This window comes from Camelus ferus, chromosome 6, assembly GCF_009834535.1.
Source record: "Camelus ferus isolate YT-003-E chromosome 6, BCGSAC_Cfer_1.0, whole genome shotgun sequence".
Lineage (NCBI taxonomy): Eukaryota > Metazoa > Chordata > Mammalia > Artiodactyla > Camelidae > Camelus > Camelus ferus.
Genome location: NC_045701.1, coordinates 30,347,677 through 30,366,566, shown reverse-complemented (window position 1 = coordinate 30,366,566; position 18,890 = coordinate 30,347,677). Strand labels below are relative to the sequence as shown.

Sequence of the window (18,890 nt, the reverse complement as noted above, 5' to 3'; positions counted from 1 at the left end):
ACATTTATTGATGCTTTCTAAGCACTGCTCCAAGCCCTCTGCATCTTACCTTACTTCGCCTTAAAAATGGATCAAAGAGGACCATATTATTATCATCCCCATTTTAGAGAGGAGGAAACTTGCCCAGCTCTTAAAATGCTAAACCAGAATTTGGACTGAGACAGTGTAAACCTAGAGCATGCAGAGATAGTTTGACAATTCTCACTCCCAAGGGATTAAAATTTGTATATATCTGAGTCATTTTGTTATACACCTGAAACTAACACAATATTGTAAATCAACTGTATTTTTAAAATAAATAAAAATAAAATTGTCCTCCAGCAAATACAGGGCTCTTTCTCAGAGGAAATTCTACTGATAAAAAATATGATGCTCTCTATATAGTGTCTAAAGGGGATTTTGCATTTTGGTTTATCTTTAGTTCCTCTACTCCACTCTGACTTGCAGGATGAGAGGTCACTGTAGATAAGAAAAGCCACACACCCTCCTCTAACAGCCCAGGACTGTCGAAGTGGCCAAAAGGGGTTAAGTCATGCAGAGGTGTCCTTCTTCTCGGGGTTCAGGCACTCTCCCTCTTCTTCTCCAGATCTGGGACGCCTTCCAGCAGGGAGCAGCTGGAACCACGTCTCCCTGGTTTCCCTGGGAGAGATGTGGAATTCTGGCCTAAGCAGCTCCAGGCAGGAGAGAGAGCAGGTCCGTTCCCCTCCCTCTCCCTGGATCACATGCGCCCTTTGCTAACCTCCAAGGGCTACTTGGTGAAACTGGCTCCCAAGGAGATAAGTAGGACTCGGGTGAGGTTCGGGCATCACTGCTATGGGGGCTTTCTCTGCTTCCTGTGGAAAGAAAGGCTCTCATAGGCAAAGGCTCACTCTGTGTAGCAGCCCTGGAAAGAGGGTGGCCTGTGTAATTCCCCATCCCTTCCGCACATTGTCCTTGCTCTCATGTGGACCGGAGCCAAGAGTTCCTCCCACCCTTCTCTTCTCAGAAGCCAAGCCCCTTTTCAGTCTGTATAAAGTCCACACTCCCAGGATCGGGTGTTGCAGACACTGCCTTCCACGCTCTCTCTCAGAGACCGAGCTAGAGACCCAGGTAAGCAAACCAAGAGGTGGTCTCAGGTGCTGCTTCTGCTTGAGGGTTGGGGAGGAGGGAAGCAGAGTGGGTGAGGGCAACCCGAGAAAGCTTGGGCCAGGCAAACATCAGCTGGGGCACAGCTGGGGTCATGGATGAGGCAAGCAGGCTGCCCCGGACCCATGGGGCTAGGGAAGGAGCAGCACCCCATAGCTTGTGGAAGGAGAGCCCCTTCCTCTGGGATACAATGGCTTCCCTTTATGTGCCAGCGTCAGGCAGTGGGGCAGAGTTTCCCTTGTGTTGCAGGACAGCGGGGCTCTGTCAGCCCTGGTCCTGGATGAATACTGCGTGGTATCTCAGGGATACAATTTGGCTTATTCAAAATTTGGCTCATTTATTTCATGGTTTATTCAAATGGATCTTCTAATGAGCCACGTAAACACTGGGTACAAATGTGAGAAAGACGCTTTATTTTTCCAGTGTATTTTAAAAGAAAAATACTTCTGCATTCAAAGACAGGACTGCTAGGGTTTTCGGTCATTTCTGGGGTCACTACCCAGAAGGGAGGATGGCCTCTGTGTAAGGAGTGGGAGTCAAATGCTAATGAAGAATTGTATATGTGAGTGTCTCATTACTTGGAAGAACTCGCTAGAAGAGGGACATCTTTCTGTTTAACCTGTGGGAGACGATATGCCAGGGAGGCTACAGTTGGCAGCTGGGGTTCTCTGGTGATGCTTTACCCCCCCCCCACCTCTCTTTTCCTGGGTCGGCTCCTCCAGGAGTGTGAGGCGACCATGGTTCTGAAGTTCCTGTTCCTGTTCCTGTCCTTACTGCTGGTGCTGGGGTGGGTCCAGCCTTCCCTGGGCAGGGAATCGCCCTCCAAGAAGTTCCAGCGGCAGCACATGGACAGCGGCAACTCCCCTGGCAACAACACCAACTACTGCAACCAAATGATGAAGCGTCGGAAGATGACACGTGGATGGTGCAAGCCGGTGAACACCTTTGTGCATGAGTCCCTGGAAGATGTCAAGGCCATCTGCTCCGAGAAAAACATCACCTGCAAAAATGGGCAGTACAATTGCCACCAGAGCAACTCCACCGTGAACATCACGGACTGCCGCCAGACAGGCAGCTCCAGGTACCCCAACTGTGTATACAAGACTACCAAGCTGCAGAAGCGCATCATTGTGGCCTGTGAGGGGAACGTGTCCATGCCAGTGCACTTGGATGCTTCTGTGTAGATGCCCACCTGAGGCCTGAGCAGCGACATACCCCACCTCATCACCAAGGCATCTTTCTCTCTCCTCTTGCTTACTTGCCCTGAGGGCAATTATCCAGCATGCACACATGCTTCCCTGGCCTGAGGCTTGCTCATGCGTGGTTTAGGGGGCGAGGAGTGGCTTCTGAGTTGGGGCCCATGTTAACCACTTCACTGCTTCTTTCAATAAAACACAGCTGCAATCACCTGAATTCCTGATGCAGTCCCCATCCGGGTACTGTTTGCGTGATCACTTCCTGCCAGGGCTGAGAACCGTGACTCTCAGTAGCTTTGGTGAGAGGTGAATGGAATCCTTAAATGCCACCTTCTGACTCTTGGGCTTTTTTTTATTGCTTTTTAAATTTTGCATTGAAGTGTAGTTCATTTACAAAGTTAGTTTCAGGTTACTAAAGTGATTCAGTTATACATATAACATACATGTATATTTTTTCTTTACACATTCTTTCCCACTATATATATTATTACAAGGTGTTGAGTATACTTCCCTGTGCTACACCGTAGGTCCTTGTTGTTTATCTGTTTTATGGACTCTTGCATTTTTAGTGACCTGAGATCATTCCTTTCCCTGTAGGTCCTTTGATGCTCATGGGCTATTTTAGATAAAACGGAGCTATAGTCTGGGATACTGCCATGCTGGGTGAGCTGACAAAGGGTGAAGCTCAGACACAAAAGTCTCTGGCACAAGGAAAGACAGCGTGAACCTGAGAAAACCCTGCTAGGGCCACAGGTGGGGAAGTGGAGTGTGTGAAATTATGATCCTAAATTTCCATGTTTCTTTTTTTTTTTTTTTTTTTTTGAATGAGCTATTACTAAATCAGTAAAATAGTCTTCTCTTACTTGGAAAGTTGGAACCTCCCGTTTAGCAGGGACTTCAGAGATCATCAGAAGGAGGGAGGATAAGCAGATTTCAGCTTGTGTACTGACTCACTGGGCAATGCCTGCCTAGGATGCTGGAGGAAAATGCCTACACTAGGATGTGCTCGAGCAGTATCTTCACGAAGGCACGGGGGAGGTGAGGAAGTAGGTTCCACCCACTGACATTCCTGACCTAATGTAACCTTCCCACCTTTTATAGAGGAGCAACCGGAATCTCAGAAAGGTTAAGTGACCTGCTCGTGGCCACTGCTACTTAGTGGCATGACTGAGACTAGATTCTATCCAGGGAAAAAATTCTCCAGTGTCCTTCCTTCCCTGAGGACCCTGGAATCACATCTTGCTCTGCCTCAGCTCGCTGGGGGCTCTCACAGGTTCCCAGTGGACTTGGCCTGTGAGTCAGCTCCCTTCTCAGCCACCCTTCCTCACATCCACTGAAAAGAAAAGACTCGGCTTCTGTCATCACGCAATCATTTCATATGATCCTCTGTTTGCACTTGCATCGGGACAAGGTCATAGAACTAAAGAAAGTCCTACTTCCAGCCCGTTTGACCAGTTCTGTCCTTGTCTTTGTGTACTACATTTGTAAAGGTTGGAAGTGACTGTGTTTTTAGGTAAAGGGAATGCTTAGCCCTGGGGGCTTCTGTAAGAGGAAGAAAGCCTGCCAGTGAGACAGGGCAGCCAGCTATCCCTGCATTTCTGTGGCAATGGGGATCTCTCTCCTACAAGCAGTGAGGATGGAGGAGGGGAAAAAGGGGAACTTTAAGTTTCTACATCTGTTTCCTCGAGACAGAATTTTTCTGAAGTTCATCTCTCCTCTGTTCCCAAACCCAGAGCTCATTTTCCCTCGTGCTAGTGCTAAAAAAACACTAGCGGGGCTTTTTGAACACACACTTGCAGTTTTGCTGCATCTATTCTGCACATTCACCAGCTCTGGCTTCTGGGTCCCTGCACCTTGTGGGCCACGGGACCACAGTGTGCCTCCATCGGGGGAATAAACTGATAGGTGATGACAGATGGTCCAGGAGCAGACCTGCACAGCCAGGGAGCTGGTGTGGGTGGTGGGTGGTGGGTGGGAAGTGCTCTGGAAAGGAGGACACTGAGAGGGGAAAGGCCAAGTCTTATTCCAGACACGGTCACACACAGTCAAGGAGGGTCATCTGGGGACAAGTCAGAGGTCTCTGTTCCTTGGGGCAGCTATTGTTCCCCAAAAGGAAAGGAGTACTAGCCTGTTCCAGGAGACTAACCCAGGCAGGTGAATCTTAAAATTGAAATGCTAACATGGGAAGATGGGTTCCTGCTTAAAGACACAAATGATCATATCCAGTGATTCTTTGAAGAAGGATAATGTTAATTTTCAGAAGCTTCCTCAAACAAAACACGCTCCTGGATTCTGCATTCTCCATGGACAAGGAAACACATCGCAGCAGCCCAGCTCCCCCGCGCCCCCGCAGCTCTGTGTGTACCCACAGAACCACAGCGTCTTCTGCCTCTGCTGGGCTGGTCTTCTCCTGCCTCTCTGTGTGGTAAACTCTCCCTTCAATTCCAGCAGCCGGCAGTCCCCCAGCCCAGCCCTTCCCCAGGCAAAACACAACCACCATGCACACCTTAGATGAGTCCTTCAATTGCCAGAGTAAATGATCACCCCATCAGGTTCTTTCTTTCCAAGTGCCCCCACTCCAGTATTTGCACTTTGAGCTTTCTCTTTAACTGTGAATGAAAGGCTGCTCCCAATGCCCACTCTGGCTCCCTGGGCTGATTCAGCCCTCACAGAGCATGTACTCCTGCAATTCCTCCAGTCAGCCAAGACACTTGGAGATACAAAACACCATCAGTTCTTTCCTCCACACGTTTCTTTACACAGCTGCTGTCTGTAAAATCCCCCAGCCTCTGGTAGGCACCAAATAACTGTTGTCATAAGAGCAGGCTACGGGTTCACTTTATACGTTGTATGCTTACCTCAGAAAAGCAGGCAAAGTGCAATGAAAGACCTCAATACATACTAGCCTCACCATGCTTGGCTTCTTGGCGGTTCTTATTTGTAAAATGTCTCTAAATTTGGACACATCAGACTTTTTCCCATATGACTGAATTTGGGTTATGCGTTTTTGCATCATTTATTTACTTATGAACAAGCTACACAACAATGGTGTGCTATCTCATACCTCAGAGCTACCTGAGTGGCTGTGTCCCAGGCTCTAGTCCTCAGTGACACCTTGAATAAAGCTGAAACATTACAAGTCTTCTGCTGCGTGTCTTTCTTTAAATTGCCAAGTATGACAAAAATATAACAAGACAGCAAAATTAAAAATATGCATGACTTGGAAATTCCACATCTTGGTGTACCTATGATAGACATGGAATCTCTTAGAGGTAAAATTTTGCCACATGTGCACACAGAGAAATGTACAGAGACATTCATTGCAACACTGCTCGTTGGAGTGAAAATTTGAGAACATCCCAAATATCCATCAAGAAACGACTGATAAATAAATGATGGTTTATTAATCCAAAGAAAAAATACATCCATAAAAATAAAAGAGCAAGGTACATTTTAATATTAATGTGTGTTAAAAACACTATTGAGTGAACAAAAAAGTCAAGTTGCAGAATGATTTCTACCATACAATGGCATTTGGATAAATTTATTTTTAAATTGCACATGGAAACACTATATATTGTTCATGAAGTAAAAGTGTCAAAATAGGGCTGGAGACACTCTAAATTTATGATTTCATTTAAGAAGAGTTAAGAGGAATGGGAGTGGAGGGAGGAATAGAATGGACTCCAGTGTTTTTGTATTTTTCTAAGAGTAAGCATGTGGAACACAATATTTATTCATTTGAGCACCATATATTAGTTTGTATTGGTCTACATTGTTTAATTTTTGAAAAGTAATAAATCATGCTAAAAATGAAGTGAGTGCATGAGACAGGGCAAGGGAAGGCCTTTATAAAGTCCATCACGAAGTGTGAGGCGCTCTGGATTTCCCCTCCTCACGAGCATCCGCTTCTGCCTTCCCCTGAGGGTCTTTGGCCCCGCTCCTGCCACCCCACACCCCTGCAGGCTTGCCTCAAACGTGCACATCACTTCTTCTGCTTGTGCTGAGTGACTGATTGATTAATATTCCTTTATTTTTTTGATTTACAACGTTGTATTTGCTTCCTGTGTACAGCATAGTGATTGCAGCATAGTGATTCCGTTTTTTCCATACATATATACAGAGACAGAGAGATTCTTTTTCATTATAGGTTATTACAAGATATTGAGTATAGTTCCCTGTGCTATACAGTAGGGCCTTGTTTTTTAATCTATTTTATGCATAGTATTTTACATCAGCTAATCCCAAAATCTCAATTTAACCCTCCCGCCCTGCCTTCCCCCCATAACCATAAGTTTGTTTTCTATCTGTAAGTCCCTTTCTGTTTTCTAAATAGGTTCATTTGGGTCATATTTTAGATTCCACATATAAGTGATATCATGTGACTTTGTCTTTCTCTGTCTTGACTTACTTCAAAAAATATGGAAGGCTTCAGGAATTTGTGTGTCATCCTTGTGAGGAGGTCATGCTAATCTCTGAATTGTTGTAATTTTAGTATACGTGCTGGGGAGGGGAGCGCACTATTCTGTTTCTATTGGCCCTATCTAGACAGTATGGCATTTTAAAAAATTCACAAATTAAAAAGACAACTTAAGCAAAAATATTCACTTTATTGAATTTATCAATAAAATTCTTTTTGACTGTACAGTTCTTTTCCCCAATGGAAACAGTTAAAGTACCAACTAAGGCAGGAAGTAAAGCGGAAGGAGAGGCATAATGTTTTTACTGGCCTCACATCCTCTAGTAAGTATGACATTTGAAAAATGCAATGTCTTCTGACCTGATACTCAATTTCTTTTCCCACACCCTGTGGGTAGAAGACATGTATTGGGTTGTCTACTTAGCTCATTTTCCCTGGGAAAAAGTGGCATCTCTAAGCCAGGACAACCCTCCAGGCCCCAGGCCTGGTCTCGGGACGCTGCTGCAGACATGGACCCTGAGCCCCCCCCACCCCCCACCCAGGGTTTCCCGTGTCTTCTGAGTCTCATGTAATTGTAGGGATCCCACACGTACACATGTAATTAAAATTGCTCTTCTCCTGTAACGCAGCAAAGTTCTACGGCTGAAAATACGGAGGCCTGGACCCTTCTTTGCCCTCTTCCCTTCTGTCTTCCTTCAAATCACTGAGCTCCAAAGCAGAAAACTGCCTGATATCGTCACTCTAATTCTTCCAACGCCCTCCCTTTTCCTTCTCTGGGAATCAGGAAAATCAACAAAAGCAAAGAAAAATCAGAAAAGATCATAAGAGAATTTGTGCCAAGTGAGAACGAAAGTGATGGAAACCTCAAACAACCTTATCTAAGTGCACAGGAACCAACGCATAGGGAGGGTCGCCCTTCTGAGGGGGGTCACAGGCCACAATGTAGAACTTGTACTCGGCAGCCTCTCGGTAGCGGCAGTCAGGGTACCTCCCCCCAGTGAGGCTGCACTGAGTCAGGTGAACGGGCTTCGGATCCTCATGGCAATTGTTCTCGCCATTCTTACAGGTGATGTTTGGCGAATCACAGGCAGCAGCCACATCCTGGAAGGAGGTGTGCAGAAAGGTGTTTTCAGGCTTACAGTGCCGGGTGTAACTATTGACAACACTCATCGCCTTGTTACACGGGAGAGGCCTCGGCTGTATGTGCTGAATTTCAAACCATCGAGCCCTGGTGAGACCCTCAGGCAAAGCACAAAGGGGAGGCACTGCCCACCACAGTCCCAGCAGCAACACGAAGAGAAGGCGTCCCAGAAGCCATGGCCCCATCTTTTCTGTGTAAGAAGAGAGAAGATGATGGTGACAGAGAAGAAGAGGAGAAGCCATAGGAGCAAAATTATTACTCACAACCATTTAGATTTTTATTCTGCCTCTTAACATTTCATCAATTTTTGTTTTTTTTAAGCCATCTTCTTTCTCAGTTGAGTCTCACAATTCTGTGAAGAAACTGAAACCCAGTGAGGCGGCATTTGAGGTAAGATGACCTTTCCTGATTGGTAGAACTCACTCTTCTCTTTGTCCTGTACTCCTGCTTTTGATGGTCCCCGTGTTAGAAACCTTGTCTCTTCCCTCTTTGCTCCTGAAATGTTTACCTCCAGCTGTTTGACCCGGACCTCCCGGCCACCTTCACAGCTCACTCTCCCCAGCCCTCAGGCTCCTCCTCTTACCAGGTCTCCACGCTGGGGCTCCCACGGAGCCAGAAGTGGTGCTTAGTCCCAGGCTCCGAGGCTTGTCTCTTGTTCCCCCCAGGCTTGCCCGGGCTGCCCGCGTGCAGCAGGGGAGGGGCTCTGAGCCCCAGGCAAGAGAAACCCAGCGCTTGGAAGATGAACTTCTTGTGCACAGTGGGGATGATACTCTTACCCTTTCCAAATGGCTGTTGAAAATAGTATCAGTAACACTGTGGACACAGGAAGAGTAAGGCTACTTAAAGAAACGATGAGACTCAAAACAGAGTTTTAAGGACCCGATCACTTCCTGATATGGGCTGGTGCTTCCTTCTTGAACTGAAGTTTCAGTTTTTGAGGTTTTATGATTTCAGTTCCTTAGGAGAAACTATGCGTGAAAATCTGATGTAATAACTACCCTGTACTTGGTAATGTGAGTTTCAACAAGAGATTTGAATTATTCCTTTATGTGTATGTTTGTTGGGCCAGTAACTGGGCTACTGAGATTGAGGAGCTTGGGATCTAATGAAAGAAACAGTGAGGTAAATGGAAAAATACATTATATATACATACATACATACACATATGCATATATAGAAATATTTGAACTTTGTTTATTCTTTCTTTGTAAAAATTTTTTTGTAGGGAGGGAGGTAATTACGTTTGTCTATTTATTTACTTATGTATTTAATGCAGGTACTGGGGATTGCACCCAGGACCTCATGCATGCTAACCATGCACTCTGGCACTGAACTCTAACCTCCCCAGTTACGTATTAATAAACATAAACAGCACTTGCAGCTGCGATGGAGGTAACTGCAGCTCCTCAGGAAGTGTGAGGAGACAGGAGAGAGGAGGTATTTTTAGAGAGCACAACACTGGAACCGAGTTTTGAGGATCAACTAGAAGTTCGATGAAGAGGATGGTAAGGGCATCCCAAAGAGGAAGCTGTGTGAAGAGAACCACACATATGAAGGGAAAGGACGAACTTAGGGGATTTACCTCTTAAATCTGCACTTACCTTTCCACTGGTGCTAAAATGCCCTTATTCAGAATCTTATTGTCTCCTAAAGGGCTCACATAAAAGGTTCCTACTTGGACCTCCTGCCTTTAACCTCTCTTCCTTCCAATCTATCTGACATATTACTTCCAGATTAGTATTCTTGGAGCATGAAGATAACAGTGGAATGCTCTTGCCCCGTGCTTTTCATGGCTCCAATTATCTTTAGGATAAAAACTACTTGTTTGTAGTAAAGATGCAGGATATAAGGCTAATATACAAAAATAGATTGCTTTCATATATCCCAGGAATGAATAATAGGAATTTGAAAGAAAAAAGCAAAACATATTAGCAGCAAAGGTAAATGAAGTACTTAGGTATAAATCCAATAAAATATGTACAAGATTAATATGAGGAAAACGATAAAATTCGGATGAAATAATTCAAAAGTAGAGCTAAATAAATGGAGAGATATCCCATGTTTATGCTAAAGGAAACCAGAATATGTCACCCCAACATATGGCTCTTTGACATAAAAACTATTTTGCACTGAAGGCAAGTGAGAATCATTAAGTACAGAAAGATCTCCTTTTTTGTCTAATGGCAGAAAAATTAATTCTCCTTTCACTGGAGATGGACTCTTATCTGCCTAGAGAGGGCACCAGAGGAAACTAACGTTTATATTTCTAGTTCCGTCTTCATCATTTCCTACCCATAGACCAAACCCCTTTGTCATGACAAGTCTTCATAAATGTATTGTTTCTTTGACTAAAAGATATAAAAGCTTCCTGCTCTATGCACTTAATTTGGATTTTCATTGTCATCTGAACACTCCCATGAACGTGTACACATTTAATAAAATAATATGCTTTCCTCCTATTGATCTGCCTTTGTCAGTTTAATTTTCAGACCCAGCCAGGGACCCTCACACTGTGTGGAGGAAAAGTTTTTCTTCTAAGACAATGACTTTATCCACTTGTCAAAACTTGTCCAAAATGAATAACAAATCCTACTGTAAACTGTAGACTTTAATCAACAATGTATTAATATTGGTTCATCAATTATAAGAAAAGAACCACAGTAATGTAAGATGCTATAATAGGAAAAGTGTGTGCTGTGTGGCTAGGGGAGGGGGACAGACGTATGGGAACTCTCTGTACTTTCTACTCAGTTCTTCTAGAAATCTAACATTGCTCTGAACAAATAAGTCTTTTAATCTGAAAACATTTTTGTAAGATGTGTGTCTGCCGAGCACTCACCTGTCTTCTTCTGCAGCCTTGTGTTAGGACAGACGTCCTTGTCCCTACAGTTCCACAGCTTGATAGCACCCCCAGGCCACTGCAGCAGAAAACAGCATCAGCATCCCTGGCTAGGGGTCCTCCAAGCCTGGCCTCACATCAGAATTGCCCATGAAATGACTTAAAGGCCCAGACCCCAGGCCTGCTGAATCAGAGTCTTGGGCACTGAGGTCTTTGCATATCTTTGTTTGGTTACCTGTGCAGTGATTCTGTTCCCCATTCTTAGTTGAGAACTGTTCTTCTTGGCTGATACTGATTTTCACCCAATTTCCAAGTTCTCAAGACTGAGGTTGTAACTGATTCCTGAGATACAGCTTCCACTTTGTCTTAAATCAGGCAGGTGATTTCCTGTCACTATAATGACTAAGGTGTAGGAGAGATGGGAAAAGGTAAGAATGGGAGAATCTAACTCTGTTATCTGTCTCTCGTATGTTATCCCAAATCTTGGAAGTGTAAGAGAGGAGAAATATCTTTTCCTTCTACTCTTCTAAATTCTCAGCTTTGCCCCCTGTAACAAAAGAGATTAGTAACAGAAAAGCATACACAGTTATTTCATTTAATCTTAACATGGCACAGGAACCTTCCTTAAGAAGTGGTTAAACCTGAGCCTTTTAATGCCAGGTTTTATAAGGAATGGGAAGTCACGGAAAGATGGGAAAGAACAAAGGGTCCAAGCTAAGTGTAGTGAACTGGGAGAAACTTGCAAGGCCTACTCACTGAGATTCTGTCTTCAGAGATAAGGATGCTCCTTGCCCCTTAGGTATAGGGAGGGCTCCTCACATATGAAGATCTTATGATCTGCTTCAGCAGGTTGGAAATTGCTTGCTGCACTACCTGCCATCTCTTGAATTCCTTCAGCTTGAAATATTCAGTCTGGCAAGGTGCCACATTCTGGAGCAACGTGTCCTGAATCCCATCAGAAGCTCCCTGTGTAGGGAATGGACGCTGGTGGTTGGCTTGGCCCTTGTGCCAGCCCGGCAATTCTAAAGCAAGTTCAGGGCATCTGCCGTGTCTCCACTCTGGAGTCTGTATGTAGACATATCTATGTCTTCTGCACATTCTGGCCCAGCTGGTAGTGGACAAGGCCTCGGGCCTGTTACTTGGTCTACTTCATTCTCTAGACCTTTATACGCTTGCTGACGGTGAAAGTAACAGTCTCAAGCACTTGTCACTGAAATAACAGAAGACCAGTGTCTTGTCTTTAACAGTTACTTCTTATAGCAATTACCACTCATATTCAGACCTCTCAGAACACTCCCTCTCCCATGGTTGCCGATGTATTTCTGTGTCAGGCATCAGGCCAGTGAGTGCCCAGAACAGTGAGTCAGAGGCTGAAGCCAAGTGATGAGTTCCAAGTTCCTTTGTGAGGTTTCGTTTTATTGTTTCTGCAGAGCTGAAGTCCTGACACTCAAGATGGCCTCCAACCCTTAGCCCACTGGTCAGTTTGGGCATGTGATACCATTTCATTTTTGTCCAATTGCTTGGTCATACTGTTTCTTGTGACTCCCTCTGTCCTTTTCACACCAGTCATAAGGACCTCTATTTCTTGAACAAGTCCTCAATTTTCTGTATCTTCTGACAGGAAAGATTTCCCAAGACTTGGAAATGGACAAAACAGGTTACTGGGAGTCCTCTCATTGGAGGAGGATTTATCTAGCTGACCCAAAGGAGATGAGCAGTTACTGTGCAGGGTAGACCTGCAGGGTAGAAATGAACTTGTAAAAAACTGATAACAATGCATATATTTACTGTTCACAACAATGCAAATGAATTTAGTCCAGCAGAGACTATCATTTTCTGTAAAGCAAGAGAACATTTGAACTGTTTTTAGCATCTTACTGATTTCCTCATTAGTTAATGAGTTGAATAAAATGGATTTATTTATCAGTTTATTCGATGACATGAGTTTATTTTTTAAAACTTTCATGAGAGCCACAGTTTTAACTTAAAAAATTTATTCTTTAACACTTGATATGTTTACAGGTATTATTTCTTCTTTCTGGAATATCCTTTCTCACCTCATCTGCTTGGTTGCTTACCCATCTTTCTAGGCTGTGCTTGAAACAGTAGGACCCTGTAGGGCCATCCCTGCTACAAATCCTTTCTGTGTCCCCCGTTCCTTGATGTAGGAAATAGGCTTCTTTTAGCCTCCTTGACCTTCCTTGAGTTCCAAAGGGCAGATTCAAACAGTTGCTAATCAGGGAAGGGAGGGAATGCAGAGACAGGGGAGGATGAATCAAGAAATAATAGCGCAGCCTTGGGCCAGGGAACTGGTTCCTCCTCAAGGAATATATAACAATATCTTTGAGTCCTTCTGCAGGAACTAAGGCCCCTACCCAGGTGGAGGATGGTAACTTCAAGCTGAGCACAAGATTCCTGGAACAGGCCCTATTACCTCTCTTCCGACCAATCAGAAGAAAGTCCCACACACTGCGGCAGTACCCCCAAATTTTCCCTATAAAAGCTTTTCCCCTAAAAGCAGCAGTAAGTCTTGGTGTTTTGAGCAGGAGCTGCCTGTCCAACTTGCTTGGCTCTGCAATACACCTTTCTCTGCTCCAAACTCTGATCTTTCAGTGTGTTTGACCTCACTGTGCATTAGATACATGAAATTTTGTTTGGTTACATTCTCAAATATCCTCTCCTGAGCTGTTCCCTTTCCAGGCACAGAGCAGCTCTCCCAGCCTTAAGATGATCAGGCCTTACTAGCACTCACTATTCCATTTTATTGTTAAATTATAAATATACCAAAGTATAATTGAAGGGTAAATTTGGCTAAAAGACTTCAGATCTGCTATCTCACTCTTCTCTTTGTTCCTGCTGTTCAAAGCAGGAAGACTTACTAACCGCACATTTACACAATGTTTTCCTGTCCTTCCTCCTAATTGTGTTCTAATTTGAGCTCCCTGCTGGCTTTCAGGGAAGGGTCTCTTTGGGTCAGGACAGGGAAGGGTAATTTGACTTATTTATTTGGTGGATGTACTAGGGATTGAACCCAGGACCTCATGCATGCTAGGCATGCCCTTTACCACCAAACTAACTTTCCTTCTTGTAATTGAGTTAGAATTTCTCTGTAGAGCAAATTGCCTTACAGGTACTCATAAGACCATATGGGGGGAACAAGAAAGCATGCCTTCTATATCTGGAATGGAAATTTAGGAACTTTGATGGTAGGTATGATGTTGTAAGATCGACCTCTGAACCTAAGGAGCTGAATGACTGAGAGACAAAATCTTGGAGCTTAGAAGAAAAGAGACAGCTTTATTACTTTGCTGGGAAAAGGAGACTGACAGCAGGCTAGTGCCTAGAAAACTGTGAACACACCTTGGGGGTGGGGTGGGGTGAGGTGGGGTGGTAAATCGCCATAGCTCAAACAATAAAGCATGGATCACAGTCAACAGAATCATTTTCTCATCAGAAGACTTAGAATGGCATCATGATACCTCTCAGTGACCAATTCTATAGAGGCCAGCGGTTGTCACTTTTTTCTATCTCTTTATCTTCTAAGCACTCAAGGCGTGGTCTTCTTGGTATTTAGCCTCCTTTATAAGGTTACAGTTCTATGACCTTCTCCCTGAAGATCTACTCCAAGACTGAGAATAATTATAGCTTTTGATTACTGGAACAAAGTAGAAACAGTCAGATCAATAGCTTTAGTGTTAACAATGGGCCTGGAGCTGTGAGCAGTCAGGTGTTTTGACCATTGAAAGGCAAGCATAGGAATAAGTAATATGTTAGCCCAAATGTGTCCATTTTATTAATCCTCCTTCAGGTGTAAAACATTTTATGGCCTGGTAAAACCAAATTTCTTCAATATTTGAGGGGAAGGATTTAAGGATTGTAACATGCAAAGTTCACAAAGCAAGATGGGATAGAAATTTTCTCAGGATACAGAGCAAAAGGGAAAGATGGTGCAGCAAGCCACCTCTTCCTTTGCCCCTGGCATACCCACTCAGCACCAGCAGGATGGATGTGAATCAGAGTGCTGTGTTATTTCAAAAATAAACTTTATGTAACAGGATTTATTGAGTCATCATAATTTTGGTGCATGTTGTGAAAATACCTATCTTCAAATAAGACCTTTGAATAATGTCTTTGTTCCAGATAATGCTGACTCCTAAGAAATGGGCTGTAACAGGTGACCAATGAAACCTGAAGTTTTGGGAAAGTATCTCTACTTTAATATAAATTACTTTGGGACCACCAATCCTAGACGGTAAAATGGGTTTTGACTAGTTTTAATGGTATCATTTGTAGTTAGGTGCATATGTGTGGTATTTATATTGTAGCCTCTAGACCAATGGACATAAACTTCTGTTAGAATTTGATTAAAGCCATCGACTTGCTGTCCAAAAATGGAAACATACCAAAATGAATTCATATACTTTCAGTGGGCTCATGGACATCTTGAATTCCCCAGGTTATAAGCAGCTGTTCTAGAGAACATGACTCCCTTAACTGCATGGAAACTGGCTTTTTCATCCTTCTATTGCTTATCACTATTGCTTATCATTATTGCATTTACCACATAGTAGACATTCTACAAATCCTGTTGAATAAGTGAATACATAAATGAATGAATAAATGCATATGAGAAAAAAATTAATGACACAGTAGAGTGTCTGGTAAGTACCAAATGTATGTCATAAATGAGGTCAGAGGAAGTGATCACCGTGAACTGAGCCAAGGGCTTCTCAATGGCCATGAGACTGAACTGGAATGTAAACAGAGGGCAGATTGTCATCAAGTAGCATCAAGAAAGAAGTTTCTATGGCTGGAATGTGCATGGCCTATTTCTGGAACTGCTAGGATGATTCCTATTAAGAGAATAAGTAAAGTGAGTGACAGGAGATGAGCTTAGAGAGGTTGGCAGAAGTCAGATTATGATGATTATGTGCTTGAAACTGAGGAGGACCTTTCAGGGCCCTCCTGGGCACAAAAGCCTTTCTGTTTCTCCTTTGTAGGTCTTCCCTGAGCCTCAAAGGTCAGATTCAAACAGTTACTAATTAGGGAAGTGAAAGAATACAGAAAGGAAGGAAATGCAGTCAAGAAACAGTAGTGCAAAGCAGATTCCTAGTTCCTCCTCAAGAGATAAACATAGCAATGTAACTTTTAGTTCTTTTACAGGAACCAAGACCTCACCCAGGTGGAAGTTGGCAACTTCAAGCTGAGCGCAAGATTCCTGGAACACCACCCTGTTGCATCAGCACCAACCAACCAGAAGAAATTCACACATCCTACAACCCTCACCCCAAATTTTGCCTTTAAAAACTCTTTCCTGACAACCATCAGAGAGTACAGGTCTTTTGAGTATGAGTCAGGTCTTTTGCACCTCTTCATACTCCTTGTTTGGCCCTGCAATAAACCTTTCTCTGCCCCAAATTCTAATGTTTCAGTTTGTTTGGCCTCACTGTGCATCAGGCACATGACCTTGGGTTCAACCACATGCTGGGCTAAAGAAAGGTAATATTTCCTGTAGGATTGGCACCGAGTATGCATGCAGATCCTGAAATTTGGATGGCATGGTCATTGAAGTGATGTTGGGATCACAAACATTGCAGATAGAGTTTATCCACTGGGGTTTTTTTGGGTTGCAAGCACCACAAACCCATTTGAGCTAACTTGAGGGGAGGAATTTTAAGTGGTAGAGTGGTAGAGATTTATTGGAAGAATCGGAGAGAGTTTCACACTTGAAAATATATAGCAAAAGGGTCAGCCTTTGGAAATAGCTGGAACCCAAGAATCGTAGGTGAGCTGTAAAACAGGGCCTAATGGGCAAGAATCCACTTCAACATCAAAAAATCTTTGCATCACTACTTGACATTCAGACTCTGAGGACAATGTAGGGGGAAGAAAAGAAATCTTTTCCTTTAGCCTTCGTTTTGTAACTAGGGACTCTTTAACAAAAGATAGGTTAACAAGAGAAAAAGAAATGAAAATTTATTAGCATTAATTTTATATATATGAGAAACTCAGGGCAACTCAGAGTAACTCAAAGAGATGATTAGAACTTGGGCTTACATTCCATCTTCAGCTAAAACAAAGAAGAATGTGGGGGAGGCAAATTATGGTAATGTGACCAGGAAAATGTATAATAAACAAGGGTAGGGCTTATATACAGATCTAAGTCTTTGCCTTCTCCATTGATAAGAGTTTCTTATGATTTAGAGTTATCTTTTTCTTCCTGGACAGAGAGAGAAACACCCTTACAAACAGAGATTTCCTTTGTAACTGTAAATTTCCTTATAACATACTGATTTATACTTTACTTTCAGAGCTTCTCCTTTATCTGGTGTTTCTCAAAATAATCCTTATGTCAGAGAGGCATATTCTGGTCTCCCACAAGAGAGTCCATTTAGCTTACGTTGGATCTCATTAATATTGTTCGGGGCTCAGCAGACAAGATTGAGAACTTTAATGGACAACCCCATCAATAACACACACAAAAAGGGGAAGGGTAGTTCCCTAAGGGAAATGGATAGTTCCCTATCCAAATAGGGGAAGTGGATGTCAGAAATCTATGCAAAAACACAAGGCTATTTTACTATGTTGACCTGAAATAAATAGCCTGCCAGATTTTTCTCCAGCAAAGATGGGTTTGTTTGGGGTCCACAGAGAATTGAAATTCAGGGCCTGCAACTAAGCAGATAGGGACATCTGTAAATTAGGAGGCCCACCAAAATGTGGGTCCTTGCCACCAGCTGTGAAAGATTTTGCAGCAGAGGCAGAGGAACAAAGTAAAAAAGCTGCTTTCTTTCTCAAAAGAGGAAAAGAAAGGAAAGTGCTCCATCAGGAAGAAGGGAAGGAAAATACTCAGGTGGTGAGCTGTCAGCCAAGTTGGCCAGTAGAGACAGCTAGGGCCCAGGTTGGGCCATGTGGATTTTTATGGGAACCTTCTGCCATCATGTCCTCCTTCCAGGTGTGATGGAATCATTCAGTTCTTGTATGGGCTTTTCCAATGGTTGTGATGGCAATCATCAACTGTCATGGCACTGGTGGGTGTGTCATTTAGTGTGCTAATACATTACAGTGAGCATATAATCAGACTCAAGTTCCGCTGGAAGTCAAATTCTCTGCCATTTTGGGTTCCCTGGGTTCTAACAAGATCTTGTTTCTTCTCTTTGCAGCTTCCTCCTGAGTCTCAGAAAAGGGAAATTGGTTTCTATTCAAGGGAAGGGCAGGGGTATGATCTTGGGGGCAACAGCCTTAATAACAGAAAGGAAAGTTGCTTTTAATCAGAATGCCTACCATCTGGTGGACCCAACATCCCCCCAAAAAACCATCTCTGAAAATTCTTTTTAGTCATGAAAATTTGAAAAGGAAATGAGTGAGTAATCTCAGTTAATCGTTGAGAAAGTTGGTCAGAGACGTTGCCATCCCCCAATGCCTGCAGGCTTGTCCTAATCAACTGCTTAAGCCTGCTCTTCTGTGACTCAGGGAGGCCTGGGAGACTTTTCTGTAAGTAAGAGGCAGGGGTTTGGGGGTTGGGTACAGTGTCCTTCTCAGTATCACAACCATGGAGAGCCATGCACAAGTCCCTGCACAGCAAGGGAAGGAGAGTGACTGCTTTAATAGAGAGGAAAAGGAAGTTGAGGGGGTTGTACTAAAAGAAGAGTCCATGGTTTTCATTGGCTGAGTCCTTACCAGGAAAGAACTTCCTCCTATGGGGCTCTGCCATGGTCATAGGGTGTAAGAGCTCCCCCTTCTGGTCTTCCAACTCAATTTAAATGAGGTTTCTGTTTATTAATTTTTTACAACTAATTGCATTTAAATTTGTTTTCTTCCAAGCAGACTCATAGACATAGAATACAAACTTGTGGTTGCCGAGGGGCCGGGGGGTGGGAAGGGACAGACTGGGATTTAAAAATGTAGAATAGATAAACAAGATTATACTGTATAGCACAGGGAAATACATACAAGATCTTATGGTAGCTCACAGCATGAAAAAAAAGTGACAATGAATATATATATATATGTTCACGTATAACTGAAAAATTGTGCTGACACAATATTGTAAAATGACTATAACTCCATTAAAAAATGTTAAAAAATTTTATTTTCTTCCTATACACTTTTGAACCACCATCTTTTAACTCTTTAATGAAAGCAACTTTTAAAGAGTTTTTTTTTAAT

At 43.3% G+C, this 18,890-nt stretch overlaps 2 protein-coding genes and 1 non-coding gene across 3 annotated transcripts; 1 reads left to right on the top strand and 2 right to left on the bottom strand.

Moving 5' to 3' along the window:
- The first annotated feature begins 551 nt into the window (after nt 1-551).
- On the top strand, nt 552-2,538 carry LOC102523457 (ribonuclease pancreatic). The gene is made up of 3 exons (XM_032481620.1): nt 552-693; nt 986-1,089; nt 1,848-2,538. Exon 3 carries the CDS (start codon nt 1,863-1,865, stop codon nt 2,307-2,309), a length of 447 nt encoding a protein of 148 aa, XP_032337511.1. The 5' UTR covers nt 552-693; nt 986-1,089; nt 1,848-1,862; the 3' UTR covers nt 2,310-2,538.
- A 4,198-nt stretch (nt 2,539-6,736) lies between these two features.
- LOC116664502 lies at nt 6,737-6,840 on the bottom strand. Its single transcript, XR_004321033.1, has one exon. It is a non-coding gene; the product is annotated as a U6 spliceosomal RNA (small nuclear RNA).
- A 71-nt stretch (nt 6,841-6,911) lies between these two features.
- RNASE6 (ribonuclease A family member k6) lies at nt 6,912-8,787 on the bottom strand. The gene is made up of 2 exons (XM_032481619.1): nt 8,466-8,787; nt 6,912-8,072 (listed from the first exon to the last, which is right to left on the bottom strand). Exon 2 carries the CDS (start codon nt 8,065-8,067, stop codon nt 7,606-7,608), a length of 462 nt encoding a protein of 153 aa, XP_032337510.1. The 5' UTR covers nt 8,068-8,072; nt 8,466-8,787; the 3' UTR covers nt 6,912-7,605.
- Between the last annotated feature and the right edge of the window lie 10,103 nt (nt 8,788-18,890).

What these genes read in the sequence shown, in the direction of transcription:
- LOC102523457 (XM_032481620.1), top strand. Translation starts at nt 1,863, where the DNA reads ATGGTTCTGAAGTTCCTGTTCCTGTTCCTGTCCTTACTGCTGGTGCTG.
- RNASE6 (XM_032481619.1), bottom strand. Translation starts at nt 8,067, where the DNA reads ATGGGGCCATGGCTTCTGGGACGCCTTCTCTTCGTGTTGCTGCTGGGA.